This window comes from Penicillium argentinense, assembly GCF_028826775.1.
Source record: "Penicillium argentinense strain IBT 30761 chromosome Unknown utg000002l_segment0_segment0, whole genome shotgun sequence".
In the NCBI taxonomy this organism is placed as follows: Eukaryota; Fungi; Ascomycota; class Eurotiomycetes; order Eurotiales; family Aspergillaceae; genus Penicillium; species Penicillium argentinense.
The window spans coordinates 2,333,849-2,355,353 of NW_026622661.1; the positions used below are offsets into that span (position 1 = coordinate 2,333,849).

Sequence of the window (21,505 nt, forward strand, 5' to 3'; positions counted from 1 at the left end):
CATTAGGATTTGGTGTTCTTTTACCCAGTCCAGGATATTTCTCCCATAACCGTCCAGAATAGAAGGATCTGCACCGAGGTCGAGGAGTGTGACAGCAGACGTGATATGCCCTCGGTGGATGGCGACATGGAGAGGGGTTCGTAATAGCTTATCCCGGTCGTTAAGAACCGAGGCGAGACGTGGAGAGCTAGGGAGGATGTGTATCATATTTATTGAGGCCGCAAGATGAAGCGAAGTCTGACCGAGCTCATCTGGAAGCAGCGGATCTGCGCCCGCGATAAGAAGAAGGTCAATGTGATCAGAATGACCCATATGAAGAGCCGCATGAAGCGGTGATCTATATTTACCACCCTGGGTATTGACATCGGCGTGAGCATCGAGCAGCATTCGTACTACCTCAGTGCGTCCTTCAGAGGCGGCGGCCTGTAGGGCATTACCATAGTAACCACCCTGGGCATTGACATCTGCGTGAGCACCGAGCAGCATTCGCACTACCTCAGTGTTTTCTCCAAAGGCGGCGGCCTGTAGGGCATTACCATAGAAACCACCCTGGGCATTGACATCCGCGTGAGCACCGAGCAGTATTCGCACTACCTCAGTGCTTCCTCTAGAGGCGGCGGCCTGTAGGGCATTACCATAGTAACCACCCTGGGCATTGACATCGGCGTGAGCATCGAGCAGTATTCGCACTACCTCAGTATTTCCTCCAAAGGCGGCGGCCTGTAGGGCATTGCCATATTCACCACCCTGGGCATTGACATCGGCGTGAGCATCGAGCAGCATTCGCACTACCTCAGTATTTCCTCCAAAGGCGGCGGCCTGTAGGGCATTACCATAGTAACCACCCTGGGCATTGACATCTGCGTGAGCACCGAGCAGCATTCGCACTACCTCAGTGTTTTCTCCAAAGGCGGCGGCCTGTAGGGCATTACCATAGAAACCACCCTGGGCATTGACATCCGCGTGAGCACCGAGCAGTATTCGCACTACCTCAGTGTTTCCTCCAAAGGCGGCGGTCTGTAGGGCATTGCTATATTTACCACCCTGGGCATTGACATCGGCGTGAGCATCGAGCAGTATTCGTACTACCTCAGTGTTTCCTACAAAGGCGGCAGCCTGTAGGGCATTGCCATACCGACCACCCTGGGCATTGACATCGGCGTGAGCATCGAGCAGCATTCGCACTACCTCAGTGTTTCCTCCAAAGGCGGCGGTCTGTAGGGCATTGCCATATTCACCACCCTGGGCATTGACATCGGCGTGAGAATCGAGGAGCATACGCACCACCTCAGCATATCCTCTCAGGACAGCGGCCTGCAATGCGTCTCCGCTCATTGCACATACTCTAACCATAGCTCCCTCGTGAAGTAGCCACTCGATAAATTTCAGATGCCCACGACTAGCCGCCTCAACCAATGGTGTTATCCCAGCTTCATTTTTTGCGTCGCAGTCTGCGCCTCTTTTCCGGAGGATTTTGCCTGCTGTTATATGGTCCCGTCGTGCTGCTAGATGGAGAGCCGTGTTCCCGCGATTGTCTTTCATCGCGACATCATCGTTTCTCTCTAACACAAACTCTATGACATCAATCAGGTCAGAAGCTGCAGCCACGTGCAGGAGAGTTGTGCCGTCTTCAGGAAATCCGGTGTTGTACGGATATAGGATACGGTAAATCTGGACCCAAGGGCCAATCACTTGCTGCAAAACATCCTTTTCATTCTTTAAGACGCCCGACCGAGAGCTGGCAGCCTTTTCCGCATGAATAAAGAGGTTGACAGTGGCATAGGCGAGCAATGGATCCTGAACGATGTCACTTTTTGTTGTTGAAGGATTATTCGACATTCTCCAAGCCATTTTTGCAGTGGCTAGATAAACCAGGCATGATCGGTAGAGATATGCTTGACATCGAAATAGAATCGTTTCGCTTTCCATAACTGATGAGGTGGTACCAATTTGATAAGACATAAGCTTCAGTCCTTTTGTGCGAAAAAAGTCGTTGACAGACTGATGCACCACCTGTATAGTCTCAGGGTCATCCCCACTTGAGACTAGCTCTGCAAGTCCACCAGAAAGAACATTGATTCTTTGCTTCATATGGCCGTCGCTTTCGACAAAACCGACGATATTATCCCATGCTTTGGGGGTTGGCGATATCTGGGCATTCTCGGCAGCAAGGGCATAGCGCATTTCCGTCACAGTCAGCGGTCGTTCAGCTAAACACACCCACTGGAAAAACAGAAATGACTGCTCGCGATTCCTTTCTAGTATCACATTGTTGAGAATGTACACATACACCTCTTCTAGGTCGGCCGGAATCTCACGTAGCCAGGAATGATGGTCAAACGATTCCCCTTCGTTGATCCTCCGCTTGATGAGGGGCATTAGGAGATAGATCCATTGGAACACCCCCTTGGCTTGATGGATCAAGTGCTCTACCAAGGCTTCCTTTTTCGCCTGACTAAGACTGTCTCCGACCGCCATGCCAGCAAGGGCGTCCTTGATGTAAATAGCGATATCATCAGAGTTATGGTTTTGAACATGTATCTCAACAGCCCGGGCATCTTCCATGATAGGGTAGTGTCGACATGAGATACAAATTTGAACGGCTGCTTCCATTTCTTCTGCGCGGGCGAGAATCCGATGAAAATATCCTGCCAGATACTGGGCGGACTCAGCCCCAGCCTCATCGAGAGCGTCCACAAAAATCATCACCTGCTGCCGTTTGGCCGATATCAGGATTGTATCTGCCAATAGCTGCTCTAGCCTGACCTGTGTCCATTGCCAGTTATTTTCACCATATCCATACTGTCTGCATCGTTCCTCGTAGATCTCGCGAACCCGAGCACGCACGGTCTCATCGTGGTAAAATATTTGATTGAGCAGCGATCGGAGCATTCCGAGGGGTGTGCGTTGTAGCTCAGTGCCTCGAGCGCTAAAGAAAAAGTCGAGCCGGATGCCTTGATTCCCGTCGTGCGACTCCTCGAGATTGTCATGCAGGAATGCCATTAATGTCGATTTTCCCGCACCGGGTTTGCCTTTAATCCAGAGTAGACCGCGAGACTGGCTCTTCCAGTTCTTGAAAGAATCCAAGTCCAGAATCCACTGGCAGGTATTGGTATGGCATGGCTTGATATTGTCTCTTCGATCTAGCATCTGCGGGAAAGCAAGTGACCTGAGCACCCCTGCCACTATAATTAGTGATAGCCTCTTGATGACCATGATATGAAACTTACCGTTGTCCGTCCTCTGTTGTGGGGTTTCCTGTCGGCCTGGGCCACAAAATCAGCTGTCAGTGGATTTGATCTGGCCTCGAAAGGGCTGCAGCATACATACCATGTTGGAGATGGATCGGTCCGTAGTTGATGCCAAATTGAGCGCCTGTATTTTCGTCTCCAAAGAATATCGAGTGCATTGTCAGAAGAAGGTGCTGTAATGACCTGTTATCGGTAGAGTGAAATTCCCACTGCCAGAGATTGGGGCCCAGCTCCAGCCCCCACTCTCAGGTGACGATCAGCCGCAGTCTTGGCACGAACGTGGTTTTCAAAGTCCAGGAGGCACTCCGCAGACATCTCCTGAACACAAGGTGTCTTGAAAACTCATAACAGTTCATACTGTGGAAACGGATGGCCCGATGGATGGAGTGATGATGATGGGGAAGCTATCACAAACTTGCCATGGGATATGTGGAGTGCGGGCCGAGGACGGGTAAATCACATGATCTCGAACAAAGATTCTGCCTACACGAACACAATAAGGAAACATATATCTTGAAATAATCAAGAATAAAAGCAATTCAAACTACTCATGCTTGAGAATAATCACGGCACCGAAAGGCCTGAGTGCGACCTCGCTCCCAACGCTCTCCTCAACCTCCTGGTTAGAAACAAGAATAGAAGAGTCCGTATACTCTGCATACTCTTTCGCAACAACTATCTGCTCCTGATCCGAGAAATTCAAAAGCACAAGTGCTCTCTGCCCGGTCGTCTTCGAATACCGCTCATAACCGAGAACCATCTCACCCGTCAAAGTCTCCGGCAGGGGAATATAAGAGCCATAAACAAGAAGATCAGAATAATCTTTCCGCAAAGCAATCATCCTCTTCCAGTACGCCATGATACTTTCAGGATCATCAATCTGACTGGCCACATTCCAATCCACATAATCTTTATTGATTGTCATCCAAGGCTTCGAATCCGCCGTCGTGAACCCCGCATTCGGAGAATCATCCCACTGCATCGGCAATCGTCCATGATCTCGCGACTTCAGCTGCATCTCCCGGAGGACATCGGCCATTTTCGAGGTATCTCCGCCTCGAGTCTGGAGCACTTCATTATAGTAGTTCTTCCCCTCCACGTCGATGTAGGCCTCTGCCCCATAGTTTTTGGCCAGATTGGCCATTCCAATCTCCTGTCCGGCAAGCAGGAATGGCGTCCCGCTCAGCGACATCATGTACGTTGCCAGCATCTTCGCCGCCGTAGACCGATGCTCTGGGGCATCGGAGGCATACCGTGAAAGAGACCGGCCGCTATCGTGGTTGTCCAGGTAAACAGTGTTCCACCCGTCAAACTTGGGCATGGCGCCTTGCCACATATTGGTGATCTTGCGAATCTTGCGAGGGTGGAAATCGTCGCGCTCATATTTGCCGTTCGCGCCAAAGTCCATGTCCACAATGTCCCCGGTAAACAACATGTTCAGCTCGTGTCGGCCTTTGGCAACGTATTGGCTAACGGACTGTTCGTCTTTTGTGAACCCCAGCTCGCCGACCGACATGACCTCGTAGTTATCAAAGACTTTCGTCCTCATCTCGCGAATGTAATCGTGCATCTTTGGGCCTGAAGCAAAAAACTCTGCACCGGACTGATATGGTTCATCGGTCACCACTTTCCCATCCGGTAGATTAGGATGTTTCGACATAAGATTCATACTGTCGATGCGGAATCCATCCACGCCGCGATCAAGCCAGAAGCGCATATCATTATATGCCTCTTCGCGCATATCTGCATTCTCCCAGTTTAGATCCGGTTGACTAGGCAGGAACAGTGCCAGGTAGTATTGGCCTGTAGGCTCATCATATGCCCAAGCACTACCTCCGAAAATCGATTTCCAATTATTCGGCTCCTTCCGATTCCCTTGCTCGTCGTACTTGGGGTCACGCCAGATATACCAGTCGCGTTTGGAGCTGGATCTGGAGGCACGGGACTCCTTGAACCAGGCGTGTTGATCGCTTGTGTGGTTGACGACGAGATCCATGAGGATGCGGACATTGTTGGCGTGGAGCTCGTCGATGAGCTTTTGAACATCAGCGACTGTGCCGTAGGGCGCGTGGATGGAGCGGTAGTCTGCGACATCGTAGCCCATGTCTTTTTGGGGGGATGCAAATATTGGTGAGAGCCAGATTGTGTCCACTCCTAGTGATTTGATGTAGGGGATTTTGCTGATGATTCCCGGAATGTCGCCCAGGCCGTCGCCATTGCTGTCGAGGAAGCTTGCTGGGTAGATCTGGTAGACGACGGCTTCTTTCCACCAGGCTTTTTCGATGGGTGGAGGGGGCATCTTGGGCTTCAGAATGTGTTGTGGACTTTGAGGGATGGAGACAAAAAGAGAATGTTGCTAAAGAGAAACCCTTCACATGAAGACCTGGGGGTTATATGTTTCTTGGACAACTCGCACAGAGCTCGCCATGTCTCTCGTCCAGACTGATCGTCGCTCTCGCGTAAAATCCTGGGGGAATCTGGGGAGTATCTTGAAGTTGGTCGGAGAAATAAATTTTGGGACGTGTCCCCGCGTGAAGCTATTCGCGGGGTCAGTGCCCCTGCGTAGTTTGGTTGTGTATGCGGTTTCTCCGAGGAACTCCCGATGGCTCGACGACCCCCCAAGTTGGATCTGGTCGATGAGATCTCCGCAGAGCTCATGTATCCGAGTTCAATTTGCGCGCTTCCGGAGCTAATCGTTGAAAGAAAGTTGAAACAAAAGTCTGATTGAGTCGCCCAAATGAGCAGAAAATGGTGGTGGCGGAAGTCACATCGGGATTTTGAATCATATAGTAGTGTACACCCAAGTAAGAAAGCGACTTGATTATATTACTCCCCAAGGATTAGTGCTTCAATATCTCGGTATTCCTAAACTTAAATTAAGTGACTTATTGATAAGAATTGATACAGCCAGACAGCTGATCGCATACTGTAGGTGACTGGTGAGATGACCAGGTAGGTGACTGAGCAATGAATCTGGCAGTAGGTAGAATGAAGGCTTCAGGCTATTAGTACCGTATTCGAAGTGGCACTTGGTGTCAAAATTGGCACCATGTTTGGCCAAGGCTCTAGTTCTGTATTATCTGAGCGAAGCCATGACAGGTTGTGGTCTGAGACAAAGGCGGTGTGGAAGCATCAATGTCCGTATTGAAAAGATTACAGCATCTTTACTCGCGATAAGCAATAGGTATTGGAATGAAAGTGTGAAGACCTATTCACAAGGTCCAGTGCTTGTCATTTCCGAATGAATAATTAACTGTGGCAATAATCATGTCTTCACCCCTAACTCATCTAGCACACACCTCCTCCAACATGCTTGTTCTTAAACCCAAGTCGTTTAAAAATGCTGGTCTGCTGCGGAGCTTCGATGACCTGACCATCAACAACCACAAAGTCGCCAAATTTCCGCGGAGAGACCTTATTCGCATACAGCAGATCGATATCTGCGAATGATCTGTTCTTGGTCTCAGGCTGGAAGAAATAAAGACCAGTCATGATGATCAATTCAGCACCAACGAACAAGAACATGACCTTGCCACCCCAGTTCAGCTCATCAGGGTTGATAAAATACGGGAACACTGATGACAACAGCAGTGCCGTGAGCTGTTGACAGATTAACACGAAGGAGATTGTCTTGGGACGAGTTGCTTGTGCTGCAGTTTCCTGTGCGATAGCCCATCCGTAGCATCCCACTGTCGCTGTATAAAGCATAGACCATGTGATCATAAAGGCGAGAAGGGCGATGTTGGCAGAAGTATTCGAGACTGGAGCCATAGATACACCAGCAATGATCACTGACCAGAACATGAGGAATGTACCGCCACCGATGAGTCCTTTTCTGCGTGGGATGACATCTGAAAAGCAAACAGCCGCAAAATTGGAGAGCAGTTGTAGTGACGACGAGATCGCAGTCAATTGGAAAGAGTCGGCTTGCCCAATTAATTGAAAGTAATATGTCTGATAAGTGTTGGCGAAATAACCACCGGAGAAATTCTGGGACTGGAGGCCAAGAACGGCAACAAGTGTGCGAGATCGATGCTCTTTGGAGAAAATGCTCTTCCAGTTTGTCTGACTGGCAGTCGATTCCTCATTTTCGATCTGGCGGAGCTCAAGCTTGATTGTTTCGATGCATGCATCAATATTGGAGTCGGAACCATAAAGTTTAAGGATTGCCTTGCGTGCATCCTCCTCCCTGCCCTTTTTCATGTACCAGACCGGGCTCTCGGGAAGAAACGGGAGGCCGCAGAGATATAATCCAGGAAGGACAAAAGTCATGACAAAGGCAAGCTTGAATGACCACACTCCTTGAATACTCGATGCTCCGTATCCGGTGATCGAGGAGCAAAACTGACCGAAGACAATGACGACGTTGGTGAGAGATGAGGCCGTGCTGCGCAGGTTCTTGGGTGCATTCTCGGTGACATACAGCGGAGGAAGCACTGTTGAAAGGCCGACCGACAATCCAAGAAGAAGTTTCGAAACGAACAGTATGGGTAAGCTGGGAGCAAAAACCAAGGCGAACGACGAGGCCAGCGAGATGACGACAGCTAGGTAGAGAAGCACCTTTCGACCACAGAAGTCGGCAAACTGCCCTGCGGCATAGCCTCCGAAGACTTGACCGATTGTAGATGCTGCATTCCAGAGAGACTGCCATAGAGCTGGAATGACGTACTCATCGCCAGCAGCATAGTAATTGCCGTACGCTTTGCGGAATTCTGGGAATGCAATGGCAATGCCAGAGAGGCCGGAATCATAGCCCCAGCTGAACACAAGAAGCATCGTATATAGCGTCCACCAACAAAATCGCTTCTCAGAGCGGATCGCGGCCCAAAGTTGACGCAATTGCTCTTTCGCTGTAATTTCGGCAAGCTGATGATTCTCGAACTTCGCAGGAAGGGGTTCGGATGAGGCCTCGACATGGCTCGAATTGGGCTTTTCGGCCTGGATAGTCTTCTCTGGTGAATCCATTATGCACGAACTTAATGAAGGAAGTGTTAACTCTTCAAATTTCCTGATAAATCCCCTTCCCAGGTGGAGCATCATGGCATTTTATGCCTTCGTCGCGTTGCATTCCGGAGAAACCCAGGAAGCAGGAATCCGGGGCGGAGTTCAGAAGTTCATGGGTGGAGCATCCTCGGGGATACTCTCAGAGTATGGGTGGTTATAACGCTCAATTTTCTTCTTCTCGCCCGTATTGATGCTCTGCTAAAGCTTCATCGACCGTACAAAATTTAGGAGTGGCGATATCACCATGGAGGTAGGTGTCTGTTTAGATGACCGTTCAGCTGACCGTTCAGAAGACTGTTTGGCAATCGGTTAACTGAATGTCTTCAGTTGAGTTGATGTCGGTACTCCACGGGGAAAGGTCGCGAGTTAGGAAAGTGGGAAGGTTGGGAGAAACTTGAAGCTTACGGCTGCTCTCGGGGCAAACCTCGGCGAAACTCTTCCCAGCGGACTACCGGACTATCCCGCTGCCTCACCACTCGACATACTTCAGACGCCGAACTTTTAAACAGCAGAACTTGCCATTGAATTTCAGTATGTGTCGCTCTAATATCCCTTTCCAAGATGACGACTGCATCGAGCTTCGGAGAAACCTCGCAGAGCTCAACCTCTTGTGGCTCGACTCGGCTGACGACGCCTGAGTACTTCGAACTTGACAGTGCCAATTCCGCCCAATTCTTTGCGCGATGGCGCCCGTCTTATCATATTATGCCTCAAGTGGGCTGGATGAATGATCCTTGTGCGCCAGGTTACAATCCCGCAACCGGCCTATACCATGTGTCCTTCCAATGGAACCCCAATGGCCCCGACTGGGGCGATATCTCTTGGGGAACTGCGACTTCTAGGGATATGGTCTCATGGGAGATCCAGGATGAACCTATTCTCTCTCCAGATAGCTTCTACAATGCCAAGGGTGTCTTTACTGGATGTTTTGTCAAGGCCCAAGACGGTTCATTGAACTACATCTACACCTCTGTGAGCTCGCTTCCGATTCATCACACAATCCCCCACGAGAAAGGATGCGAGACATTGAGTATCGCTACCTCTTTCGACAACGGAAAAACATGGCACAAGAGCAGCAGGAACCCTATCTTGGCCGGAGAGCCCGATGGCCTCGACGTCACAGGCTGGAGGGATCCCTTTTGCGCTCCATGGCCCAACATGAGTCAAGCTCTGGAGCTAGATCCCAAAGAGTATATGTTCGGCATCATCTCTGGAGGAATCCGAGAGAAATTCCCCACAAGCTTCGTCTATAAAGTCGATGCAAAGGACATATCTCGCTGGTCTTACATTGGTCCTCTCACCAACTTTGGCCTGAACTACAGACCATCGAGATGGTCTGGCGACCTGGGCAAGAATTGGGAGGTTACCAATTTTTTGTCTCTGAGCGACGAGGAAGACCCTTCTGTCAGTCATGACCTACTCATCATGGGAACTGAAGGCTGTCTTGAGGATGACTCCACAAAGCAGAACTGCCCTATGGGTCCATCACGCCCAAGTCGTGGCCAGCTATGGATGTCCGGCAGTCTTCGAAAGAACGAAAAGTATGGAGATGTAAACATGTCATACGACTTCGGAGGCCACTTGGATCATGGCTGTTTGTATGCTGCTAATTCTTTCTTTGATTCAAGGACTCAGAAACATGTCGTCTGGGGATGGATCACCGAAGAAGATCTATGTGATGATCTCCGCCATCGCCAAGGATGGAGTGGAATGCTCTCAATGCCACGCCAGCTTTCATTGCAGACTCTACACGGGGTGACGGGTGCCTTGGCCTCCGAAATTTCGTCGGTCACATCTGTCAAGCTCACGAGCGAAGAAAAGGGCACATTCACAGTCCAAACACTAGCCAGCGAGCCGTACCTGCCTCTTGTTGAGAGTCTTCGTCGCAACCCGGGTGTCCAGCAATTGAATATCGGGCAGTCAACTCTCGGTCTGCAGGATAGGATTGCTGAGATTCCGTCGACTTCCATGCAAAGCAAGCAGTGGGAGCTTGACTGTTCTTTCGAACTCTCGAAATCGTGCTCGGCCGTTGGTGTCTCGATCGGCCATACAGAGGGTAAGCAATGCATGCCTCCCCTTCACTCCGGAATCTCTACTCATTATGATCACAGGCTTTGAAAATTCCACTCGGCTGATGTTCGAGCCTTTGAACGAGACATTCAAGATCATTCGACCCTGCTTGTCGAGCCCCAGTGCATGTGCTTTCATCAATAGCTCGCCCGAGATCGCGCCCCACACACTATTTCGAAAGCGAAACACAATCACCAAGGAGGAATACACTGAGCCTTTGAGAATTCGTGCATGGCGAGATAACTCTGTCCTCGAGGTCTTTGTCAACGGTCGCACGGCGATCTCCACTCGCCTTTATGCAGCCGAGGAGACATTTGGTATGCGGTTCTTTGCTTTCGATGAACCCTCCACGGACGCGACAAAAGCTTCTCAGTCCGACTGGACAGAATTGCAATATGCGAAGCTATGGGAAGGTATTGGTTGCTAGTTCTTCGTTTCCATCAACGACCATATTGCATCATAATAATTCATTACTACTCCTTATACTAGAGGTGTATGAGCTGTTCGACGGGATCGGGCGGAAATGTTGCATGGAATCATGTTGATGTCACCGGCGCAACAGATGCGCAGGCAGAAATTAAATGTCGATTCACAATAGTCTCCACTGTTATACCAAGCTTTTTTATTCTCTCTAGTGTCTCTGCACGTGTTCCCAAGGTTGGATGAAATGATTGTACCTTCTTCCCATGCTTACGCCCCTGCTGGCTTCTCCGCATTAACATTCTCGATTAAACAAATAAACTCGCAGCTTTGCTCGCTGTCGGTGCCTTTCCTCCTGTTCAGTCTCTTCGTCGCTTTACTTGCTGCTACGGCAATCATAACCTTTTCCCCCAATGAGTCCCTCACTGTCAGACACCTCCATCCTCAGTTTTCCATTCTTGGCGACCCGCTATTTACATCCTCGGTATCGCCAAGAACCAAGCTGGAGTTATCGACAAGCGGTCACAAACACCTTCCTCAAAATCGGACTCTGGAAATTCTCTACGTCCCAATTCAGGCCGACCCTGTCCCTGAAGCCCGGCCTAGAACGCGACCGGTTCGTGCTGGTCGATCCCGCCAGACCGGAACTCTACACCGGCGTCGCCGTCGACAAGGAGGTCAAGCCTGAGACGATCGGCGGAACCTGGTATCCCAAGCGCTTTTCCTCCGACACCATCATCCCCGAGGACCAGCATGTTGTCCTCCACTTCCACGGCGGGTCCTACATACTCGGCGACGGTCGCACCGCATCCAGCAACTTCCTGGCAAAGACATTCCTGAACAACACGTCTGCGCTCTACATCTTTTGCCCCCAGTACAGACTAGCCGGTTCCCCGACGGGCCGATTTCCAGCACAGCTTCAAGATGCCATCGCTTCCTACTCGTACCTCGTCCACATGCTCCGGATCCCGGCATCACAGGTTGTTCTAAGCGGCGATAGCTCAGGGGCGCACCTTGTATTGGGGCTTCTACGATACATTTTCCAGTTGGAAAATCCATTACTTCTCCCTCCGCCGATCTGCAGCTGGGCATTTTCACCCTGGTGCGATGTGCCTGCGGCTCTCGATAAAGAATCCTGGCACCGAGACCCGAATTACAAGACCGACTACATTCCCTCCGAGTTTCCTGCTTGGGGCGCGAAGAATTATCTCAAGAACCTGGAGATTACCCGTCCCATCGATGAACAAGTTGCTCCGATCCGACATCCATTCCCGTTGCCGTCGCCGGTTCTCATTGTTACTGGTGGCAAGGAAATTCTGTTCCAGCAGCACTTGCAGCTTGCACAATCGTTTTTAAAACTGCCGGAGAATCGGGATTCTGTCGAGCTCTACTCGGAAGAAAGGGTTCCTCATGATATTTTGGTCATTGGCTGGATGATGAATTTCCGCCACGAGGCGCGGAAAAGTGCCAGGAGAGCTGGCGATTTCCTTCTTCATACGCAGAAAAAATAGGAAGAGAATTGAATTAATGTTCTCTATAAGATTTGATTGTCTATTCGATTTTCTAATGTAGTAAAATCAGCCCACTACTTCCCATGGATGAAAAGCCGACCGCTCACAGGCTCAACGGTCTTTTCTCGAGGAGTACCAGCCGGCTTGCCAAAGACCACCTGAGCTTTAGATCTCCATTCCAATGGTACATTCCATTGTTCTGAGACCTGAGCATCAATCATCGGATTATAATGCTGGAGATTACAACCGAGGCCTTCTGCTTCCAATAGCGTCCAGACTAGTCATGACATTAGCATTGAGTTTTGTTTCTAGTCAAATACAGTCTGGCATACCAGCAAGCTGGCACATCCCGCTAGCATGGTCGGACCATTCAGTGAATTTATCTTTGATAATGGGCATCTTCGCCTCTAGAAGCGTGAACGGAGCTCGGTCCTCGTAAAATAGTACCTAGCAGAATATCAGTACAAAAAAATGATTCCATCGATGCGATAAAATTTACTCCCTGTTCCGTATGCAGCGCGAAAAACCACAATGCGATGTCTGTAAGCTTCTCGAACTGCTCCGGGGGCACTGTAGCCTTGACGACTGCGTGGGAATTTTCGTGTTGTTCCCTCAAAAAGACGACCATCCTAGTTGCCTGGGTGTTGAATCCACTAGTCATATGCGTAAGTACCTCCGATAGGATTTCTTCTATGCGCTCATCGGAAATGATGGATTCGTTCGACAGGGAATGAATAGATCGGCGACCCTTTGAACCCTTCAAGAATTGATGACGCGAGAGAAGACATTTCAATGGATATTTTGATGTCGAATATTTCAAATATTAGCTTCTCAAAAGATGATATTCTGACAAGTGTTCGAGTTCAAATTATTAATACTTTATATACATGGTGTTGACTCGCTAGTGATCGGGAACGGAGCATCGACACGGAGTGCCGATCGCGAGTAAGCAGCCTCAAAACAAAACATTGCTCTCAGCGGCTCCGGACTTGATGATCCCGATTCAATTCAAATCAAAAAATGTCGGCCCAAGGGAATTAGAGGGCCGACTCTTGCACTCTGTATGATTTCTCGCCGGTCGGCGCGGTCGCTAAACCCATCCCATCTATAATCAAGCCCCTCGGACTCGTTCCGCCAGACTACAACCTTTTGCCCACTCACGGAATCTCAACAAATCGCTCATAGCGACTCGGTGACCTTGCGTCTAAACCCCCTTTATACATTGTTTGAGGCACATTTTCGCGTCAATTAGAAATTGAAATAGCGGAAGCTTTGTCTTTCTTCGCCTTTGAATCCATGTCGCCATATCTGGCTGGATTCGTTGCCCTCAACAGTCTAGGAAACACCCCGATGAAGCGAAGGTCACGTGGGTTGTGACGTAGCCGGCACGTTCGCCCCAACAAACACGACGGACGAGCAATTGGCATCTCAAATTGTCCCTTTGTCCATTTTGGGATGCTTTCAAATCGACAAGTTGGACCATCGCAGAAGCTCATGGTATTTCAAAGAAAGTGGCCAGTTGCCACCGGTCATTTCTAAGCATCACTTTCCGTACCCTGGAACTTGGGCGTCGGCGCTCGCCGCCAGGCACAATATTGCCGTCCCCCACGTTGTTTGGGATTGTGCTCAGGAAATTGTTTTGATTTGAAGTCATAGTATTTTGGAATGATTGAAACTTGGACTGTTAATTTACAATCACTTTTGTAGATATTTCAGCTGACGTCTTTTTGTTATCGGGCACCGATCTCAACAAATAGCGCCTCGTATGCAGATGCGAACTATATATCTCAGCAAACCGGGTCAGTCCGGGGACCTGGTGGGCCACTCCGGCCCGGTCTATATCACGATATAAGAGTTCGACTCGAGGAATTTCTGTCAACGCAGCAACATTTTGCATGATTGGAGGGATCATAACCAATCCAAGGCAAATCAGCGTTCATAATTGTTGAGTACATAGGCGGCCGCGTATAACCGTGCAGGGGAGAGGGCGCGGGCGGTGGCTCCGGCAAAGGGAGATCGCACTCGACCAAGCCCGCGGGTATCGTCGACGGTCTGGGTCGTCATTCTGGCAGACTAACTCTAAAGGCACTAGGAATTATGGCCTTCCCGGGGTAGATCTCGCCGGGTGGGTGGAGGGCGGAAAAGGTCTGTTGGGTTCCCGATCGCTGACGGTTGACCCTCCGCGTGACGGAGTATATCATAGGGGCAAAACCGGCCATTGTGAGAATAAACCCGGAATATACAGAGACTTTGTTTCCCACAATTAGTCGGAGCCTTAGTTGTCAGATTCGACTTCAAGTCGGCATCGTCGCCCGGCAAACACGCGAACTTGCCGAGTCGACCCGAGACGGCTTACATAACCGGCGACGGCGAATCTCAAACTGCAAAAGCTCAGTCATCTTTCCCGTACCTTGAAGCCATTATCCTCCCCCCAATTGTCCACCCCTTCTCCCTCCAGGTCGGTTTCTTGGAGGATTGACATTTATTCGTTCTTTCCGCTCTCGTCATCGTCATGTTCCGCGCCGTCCTTCCCCGAGCTGCGCCGCGGGCTGCGCTCCGCGCCAGCCCCAAGGCTGTGCCTTCGTCCTTCATCGCTCCCCCCATGCTCTTCATTGGCAGCTCAAAACGCGGCTACGCCTCTGAAGCTGGTAAGTGTACAGCCAAATCCCCCACAGGAACGGCCGGAGCCGTTGCCTGTGCTTCCCGGAGTGCCATTGCTGATTTCCGCCGTGTTGGGCAAACAGGAGACCACGACCTTGTTATCATCGGTGGTGGTGTCGCCGGTTACGTCGCTGCTATTAAGGCCGGCCAGGAAGGTCTGAAGGTATGCATCACATCGTCGGAACCGGCGTCGGATAAAATCTGCGAAGCTGTTGGGGCTGCGGCCACGAATTTTGCCCGGTGCTAACTAGACACTTTTGCTAGACTGCCTGTATCGAGAAGCGCGGTACCCTCGGTGGTACTTGCCTGAACGTCGGCTGCATTCCCTCAAAGTCCCTGCTCAACAACTCCCACCTGTACCACCAGATCCTCCACGACACCAAGAAGCGCGGTATCGAGGTTGGCGATGTCAAGCTGAACCTGAACCAGATGATGAAGGCCAAGGACCAGTCCGTTGACGGCCTGACCAAGGGTGTTGAGTTCCTCCTGAAGAAGAACGGCGTTGACTACATCAAGGGTGCCGGTTCCTTCGTTGACGCCAATACCGTCAAGGTCGACCTGATCGATGGTGGTGAGCAGACCGTCCGCGGCAAGAACATCCTGATTGCCACCGGCTCCGAGTCCACTCCCTTCCCCGGCCTAAACATCGACGAGAAGCGCATCATCACCAGCACCGGCGCTCTTGCGCTCACCGAGGTCCCCAAGAAGATGGTTGTTATTGGTGGTGGTATCATTGGTCTTGAGATGGTACGTTCTTTTTGGGAGCGATACGCGCAGGTTGGCACGTCAGATCAGTCTTCAAGATGCTAACAATTATTTTTCAATAGGCCTCTGTTTGGTCCCGCCTCGGCGCTGAGGTTACCGTCGTTGAGTTCCTCGGCCAGATCGGAGGTCCCGGTATGGATGCCGAGATCGCCAAGCAGGCCCAGAAGATCCTGGGCAAGCAGGGCATCAAGTTCAAGACCGGCACCAAGGTCACCAAGGGTGACGACAGCGGTGCTACCGTCTCCCTGAGCGTCGAGTCCGCTAAGGGTGGCAAGGAGGAGACCCTGGACGCCGATGTTGTCCTGGTCGCCATTGGTCGTCGCCCCTACACCGAGGGTCTGAACATTGAGAACGTCGGTATCGACAAGGACGACCGCGGCCGCCTCGTTATCGACCAGGAGTACCGTACCAAGCTGCCTCACATCCGCGTTGTTGGTGACGTTACCTTCGGCCCCATGCTGGCCCACAAGGCCGAGGAGGAGGCCGTTGCTGCCATCGAGTACATCAAGAAGGGCCACGGCCATGTTAACTACGCCGCCATTCCCTCCGTCATGTACACCCACCCCGAGGTCGCCTGGGTTGGCCAGAACGAGGCTGAGGTCAAGGCCTCCGGTGTCAAGTACAACGTTGGTTCTTTCCCCTTCAGCGCCAACTCTCGTGCCAAGACCAACCTCGACACCGAGGGTCTCGTCAAGTTCATCGCCGACGCTGAGACCGACCGCATCCTGGGTGTCCACATCATCGGCCCCGGTGCCGGTGAAATGATCGCCGAGGCTACCCTCGCCGTCGAGTACGGCGCTTCCAGCGAGGACGTTGCCCGGACATGCCACGCCCACCCTACTCTCTCTGAGGCCTTCAAGGAGGCTGCCATGGCCACCTACTCCAAGCCCATCCACTTCTAGACGTTGACGCTGCTGTGATTCCGATATACTCCCCCCCACCCCCCCCTGTGTACTACTTTTGTTGGACTTTTAGTCTAGCTTCGCTAGCAAACTACATGTAGCATTTCATGTACTCTTTTTTTCCCCTACTCCCAAAATTATAGATATCAATCTTTGCGCCTTTGGTTACTTCCAAAATAGCGTTGGGCTGCGGAAGGGTACAATGGCCTAAGCTCACTTTCTAATACCAGTAGGACTTGCACCATGCTTGTCTTATAGTTTGCACCTCATTCTGACCGTCCTACATTGACAGTGTACAAGAACAGTCTTCAACACAGTCACTCAAACAGTCACCTAATATCACCGCTACTGACCCTGTGAGATCCTTTCTACCCTCGACGTTGACTCAGCCATCGTCGGAAAGCAGAGCGTAAATATACCATAAGAAAGAACTTGAAGCTGTGGTCCCTCCGTAATTGGCCGCTCATTCGTCCAGGTTGATCGTCGACCCCCCTGCGGTGCAGCTGCACTTTGCGCATATCAAAAAAGAAAAGGCTCCAGGAGTAGCAAATGGATAAGTCAGAAAAAGAAGTTTCAAAAAAAATCTCCGATAGGGGGAATCGAACCCCCGGCTGCCGTGTGAGAGACGGCGATGTTAGCCACTACACCATATCGGACCACTACGGTGAAACTTATTCGGGTTTAACTTATATTTACTGGGTTTAGCCCCATGTGCCCCTACGCACGTCCTCGCGTACCTGTATCACTTCGCGCCCTTCTTCCCCTTTCCATCCAACAGCCCCCAAAATCCGTTGTCTTTTGTTACCTTTTCATCCCTGCTCTTGCAGCTGTTCTACGCGCCCTCTTCGCCAATCGATTCCACAGCCCCCAGATTTCTTTGTCTTCCTTTCCCTGCTCAGTGCAGTGAGGCATTTTTGCTATTGATCGGGATTGTTGCAAGCTCCGCCACCTCCTTTCACCAACATCCAGCGCTTCGCTCACTTCTTGTGCAAAGTGCCTTGCTGGGGTGTCCGGCATCTGCTCGCCCATCCAAGGCGCTGAGCTGAGTCCTGCATGATTTGTTGCCTATGTTTGCTTTACGTCGTTGTTGGTTTCAGACTCCTGTGCAGTGAAAACATGACATAGACTCAACTTCAATTTCTCTGAATGGAAACGCGCGAGAACCAAATGTGACATGCCCAATGGAAAAATACATATCATCAAGCCAGCGAACGAAGCCCATATCTTTCTTCAAATTCTGATCCTCGACTTCCTTGTTCGTCAGCTTTCGCTCAATTTGTGGTGAAATACTGTGACTATGGTGACTTTAAATCACCAAAGCTTTTAGCAGCCGACCAGGCAAGCTCCCAGAGATTGTCCGAATAATGTTTCTGAGACTTGCAACTCCGGAATGCCAGAACAATCCATAGCCATCGGAGAACGATACAAGGCAAATGGCGAAGGCCTCTTGGGCCAAGACCACTCCTACTATAGTAGTGCGAGGCTTTTATAGATATTGAGATCGAGCCGGACCAAAAAACGGCAATAGTGTAAGCAGAAAGCATATAATCTGACACCAAAATCACTATATACTCAGATGCCTCTAGAAGGCAGGGGCATCTAGGAGCCACCGTGGTCGTGCTAAGTGACAACTATAAAGTAATAGAATCACAGCAGATCTAAGTGGGACTAATAGAGCAGTAGTCAGTTCACATAGTGTTGGTATCACCAGCTAGGTACTGTGTACACAGTTAAGTGGACAGTGTGTATGCTCCAAAGCAAAGTCAATTGATTCTTGTTGATAGATGTGTGTGTAGATTCAGTCTAGTTGGAAAAACACCCCTAGATCCCACACGCCGGCCTTCGGCGGTCACAACACCGAGGCCACAGCCCAGCGCAAGAATGCGTACACCAAGCAAGGGATGTTATCCATCGGTCGCTAGCAGTGGGTCACAGACAGTTTGTTCTGACAGGAGAATATATCCCGACAGAATCCAACTCGCTGAGCGACGTGCAGGCTACCACAACTATGTCTTCTTGTATGTGCAGGAGGGAACAGGGGAACAGATACACCGCTACAGTCTGCTTGGTTGAGCTAGATACAATCCTGTTGTCACGCTTATTCGGAATTCCAATATCTACCCTCACACGAAGCCTAACCCCATACCAATAAGCATAAGCCCTGATTTCACCTGACTCAAGATCTCCGACACCCGTGGGATATTAGAGTTAAGAATCCGAAGAGCATTAATTATCCTGTTCAACCCAATTTATTTTAGCTCCGTACGTAGACTGTAATTGAGTAGTACGGACCACACTCACCTTGGCTGTTTTGGCAGAGTTCCAGCGCCTTCATGGCGGCCACCAATTCCTGTCTATCTCTAGCAACAGTTGCGAGAGCTGCGGAGGTTGGACTGCTCTGATAAACTGATATATCAGTCTCCAGTTTTTTCGAAGCAGCAACATAATTAGCCTGAGCAGCATCACAGCCGCTATCTTGTCGCACAGTTATCCCATTCGGTAAGATACCATGATTTGGGAGAGCTGTAGTGGCAGTAGCAGCAAATAGAGAAGTAAAAATAAAGAGGAAAAAATGCATCTTGATAGCGGGAAGAGTCCTAATCTTTATAGGCGGTCTAACGGTATAACTTCGAAGTAGTAAAAGATGCAACAGTAAGAATGAACAGAGTGGGAATGCAGGTTTTATACTTTATCTTCCTCTCACCATATTTTCCCCCTTACAGAATAACACTTGAAAACAGCAGAATGATCGACAACGGCATAATTTCCAAATACATAGCGAGTTTTTCTGCACGAGTAGCTGCGGTATTCCTCTAGTTCGCCTAGAATGGTAAGGATATCTTTTCAGGAAGCAGATCAGGCCGACAGTAACAGGTGGGTCGGGCCACACCTGACCGGAAGATCTATTTTCCAGGTGTAGAGCATAGATTAGTAATCTATTATTATTGGTCAGGTCAAATACCAACTTCTTGGCAATACCAACCCTTTCAATCTCCACACCCCTCCTCCTCTCCACCAATCGTGAGCCCTCCCAACTCCCCGCCTATTTTCATCAAGAACAAATTATTAATCTATTATTGTCGAATCCTAACTAGTTACACCGTACAGGTCCCTGAGTCAAGATGGTGCGTTTCCTGGAGTCCCACGCCCCATACAAGCAATACGTGGCGGATGCGAAGGCCGGTATGCTAGAACTACCCGCGTATGAGAAGGTGAGTGGAAACATCTCTGAGTGGGGTTTCTGATTGTCCTGGGCATTGAAATATATATTGAATGCGCCATCTGTGCTTCTAAAAAATCCTAATAGTGACCTTGAATATATGACTAATATGCATTTCTAGGATGATGATGGTAGCGTTATTGTCCTTCCTGGAGAGCTTTTCTGTCGATTCGAGGATTGCGATCACCAGGTATGCTATATGATCTTAAAATATTCTGAATCTATTACTAATGTATTATCAGAAGCAGTATTCTCACACTGGCAACCTCAAGACGCACCTCACCGGTCATGAAGGCGTGACGGTCTCTGGTAAGTACGCTAGTAAGGGCCGCCACGCTATCAAGGAGATGGACGAGGTCAAGGGTATTAACACATTCCTAATTTATTCTTGTTATACTACTAATATATGATTTTAGCTTGGTACACTGCTCTTGTTGCCCGTATCTCTACGAAGCCGCGACTTCCCTTCACGAAGGGTAAAGGCAAGAATCGGAAGGTAAGTTATCTCTGATTTATTGAGAACAGATTGCTAATATATTATAGATTTCTGTTAAAGCCGTGAGGGATTTCCTCGCCACTAAGCATATACACGATGACTGCAACGCCTGTATCACTGCTAATATCAGTAAGCGATTCTTAATATATCCTTAATGCATTGCTAATATATCATAATAGAATGCGGTACTGCCCCATTCACCTGCGAGTATCTTACTCGCTTTTGGGATGTGGACGCAGACTTTGAGCGTCTCGAGGAGGAAGCATAAATTTACAATTATTCTTAATTCCTTGACCAAAATTGTTAGAGTTAATAGAAGTGGGCATATTTTAACCTACCTACGCTTTACCTGTCTATCTATCTCATCTAATTCTTGCTGCCGTTTACGATTAGCAAGCTGCTTTTCGAGCAATTGTGCCTTTAAGTCCTCCTCTCGGAGCTGATGTTCAAGCTTTTGGATAGCAAGACTATCATGCTCTTGTCGTAAATTGTCAGAGGCAACCCGTTGTAGGCTTTGAGCTCTGTAATATATTAATAAAATATTCTTAAAACATCATAGAGTACTAACCTTGGTGTAGGTGTTCTTGTTCGGCGAGGAGTAGCGGTAGGGGATCTAGTACTAGATCTCCTTGGTACACTAGCTGAACGTCGAGAAATTGGTACACCTGAGGTCGTATACCGTACACTTGTCTCATCAGATGCGAAGAACTCATCTATGTTCGATGAGCTCTCAAGCTGATTGAGTTCCTCTTCTAGTAGCCTCTCCTGGCGCCTTTTTTGCTCTATAGAAATGATTAATAATGTATTGTATATATTCTTCGTATCAACTTACCCTTTGCTAGGTGACGATCGAATGCTGCATGAATACCATTCATCCGATACCTTTGTCGAATTCCGGTTACTTGACGAATAGAATAAGCTTGCATGCGGGTCTTATCATGGGCAAAAGAACTAGAAATATTGTATTAATATACTATTAATATATTACGACGAAGTTAATAAGAACTTACTTCAAAACCCCTTGTAGTAGTGAAAGCTGAACACCAGTACTATTGATCATATGGTGCGATTGCTCCACTGCATTTGTGTTCTTTCGAAGTCCTTCGAAAATCACATCAGGTATCTGACTCCAAGCTTTATTCAAAGCTGCCGCAACGTAAGGCAGTTTTTTATGGCGAGCCCATTGCTGAATGACAACGGATGAT

The 21,505-nt window shown here is 49.5% G+C and overlaps 7 protein-coding genes across 7 annotated transcripts; 3 read left to right on the forward strand and 4 right to left on the reverse strand.

Moving 5' to 3' along the window:
* Positions 1-20: 20 nt before the first annotated feature.
* Positions 21-3,409, reverse strand: N7532_001717 (uncharacterized protein; the record flags this gene model as incomplete). Its single annotated transcript, XM_056614211.1, has 4 exons — positions 21-187; positions 243-3,179; positions 3,231-3,266; positions 3,331-3,409. The coding sequence occupies 4 exons, from the start codon at positions 3,407-3,409 to the stop codon at positions 21-23; spliced, it is 3,219 nt and encodes a 1,072-aa protein (XP_056479252.1).
* Positions 3,410-3,795: 386 nt separating this feature from the next.
* N7532_001718 (alpha-glucosidase) lies at positions 3,796-5,550 on the reverse strand (the record flags this gene model as incomplete). The annotated part of the gene is made up of 1 exon (XM_056614212.1): positions 3,796-5,550. The coding sequence occupies one exon, from the start codon at positions 5,548-5,550 to the stop codon at positions 3,796-3,798; it is 1,755 nt and encodes a 584-aa protein (XP_056479253.1).
* Positions 5,551-6,539: 989 nt separating this feature from the next.
* N7532_001719 (uncharacterized protein) lies at positions 6,540-8,216 on the reverse strand (the record flags this gene model as incomplete). The annotated part of the gene is made up of 1 exon (XM_056614213.1): positions 6,540-8,216. One exon carries the CDS (start codon positions 8,214-8,216, stop codon positions 6,540-6,542), a length of 1,677 nt encoding a protein of 558 aa, XP_056479254.1.
* A 600-nt stretch (positions 8,217-8,816) lies between these two features.
* Positions 8,817-10,752, forward strand: N7532_001720 (glycoside hydrolase family 32 protein; the record flags this gene model as incomplete). Its single annotated transcript, XM_056614214.1, has 2 exons — positions 8,817-10,311; positions 10,367-10,752. The coding sequence occupies 2 exons, from the start codon at positions 8,817-8,819 to the stop codon at positions 10,750-10,752; spliced, it is 1,881 nt and encodes a 626-aa protein (XP_056479255.1).
* Positions 10,753-11,158: 406 nt separating this feature from the next.
* On the forward strand, positions 11,159-12,256 carry N7532_001721 (alpha/beta hydrolase; the record flags this gene model as incomplete). The annotated part of the gene is made up of 1 exon (XM_056614215.1): positions 11,159-12,256. One exon carries the CDS (start codon positions 11,159-11,161, stop codon positions 12,254-12,256), a length of 1,098 nt encoding a protein of 365 aa, XP_056479256.1.
* Positions 12,257-12,330: 74 nt separating this feature from the next.
* On the reverse strand, positions 12,331-13,013 carry N7532_001722 (uncharacterized protein; the record flags this gene model as incomplete). Its single annotated transcript, XM_056614216.1, has 3 exons — positions 12,331-12,533; positions 12,589-12,703; positions 12,828-13,013. Coding segments are annotated over 3 exons (504 nt in total), but the record flags the coding sequence as incomplete, so codon positions are not given.
* A 1,755-nt stretch (positions 13,014-14,768) lies between these two features.
* On the forward strand, positions 14,769-16,584 carry N7532_001723 (dihydrolipoyl dehydrogenase; the record flags this gene model as incomplete). The annotated part of the gene is made up of 3 exons (XM_056614217.1): positions 14,769-15,080; positions 15,182-15,664; positions 15,745-16,584. The coding sequence occupies 3 exons, from the start codon at positions 14,769-14,771 to the stop codon at positions 16,582-16,584; spliced, it is 1,635 nt and encodes a 544-aa protein (XP_056479258.1).
* Between the last annotated feature and the right edge of the window lie 4,921 nt (positions 16,585-21,505).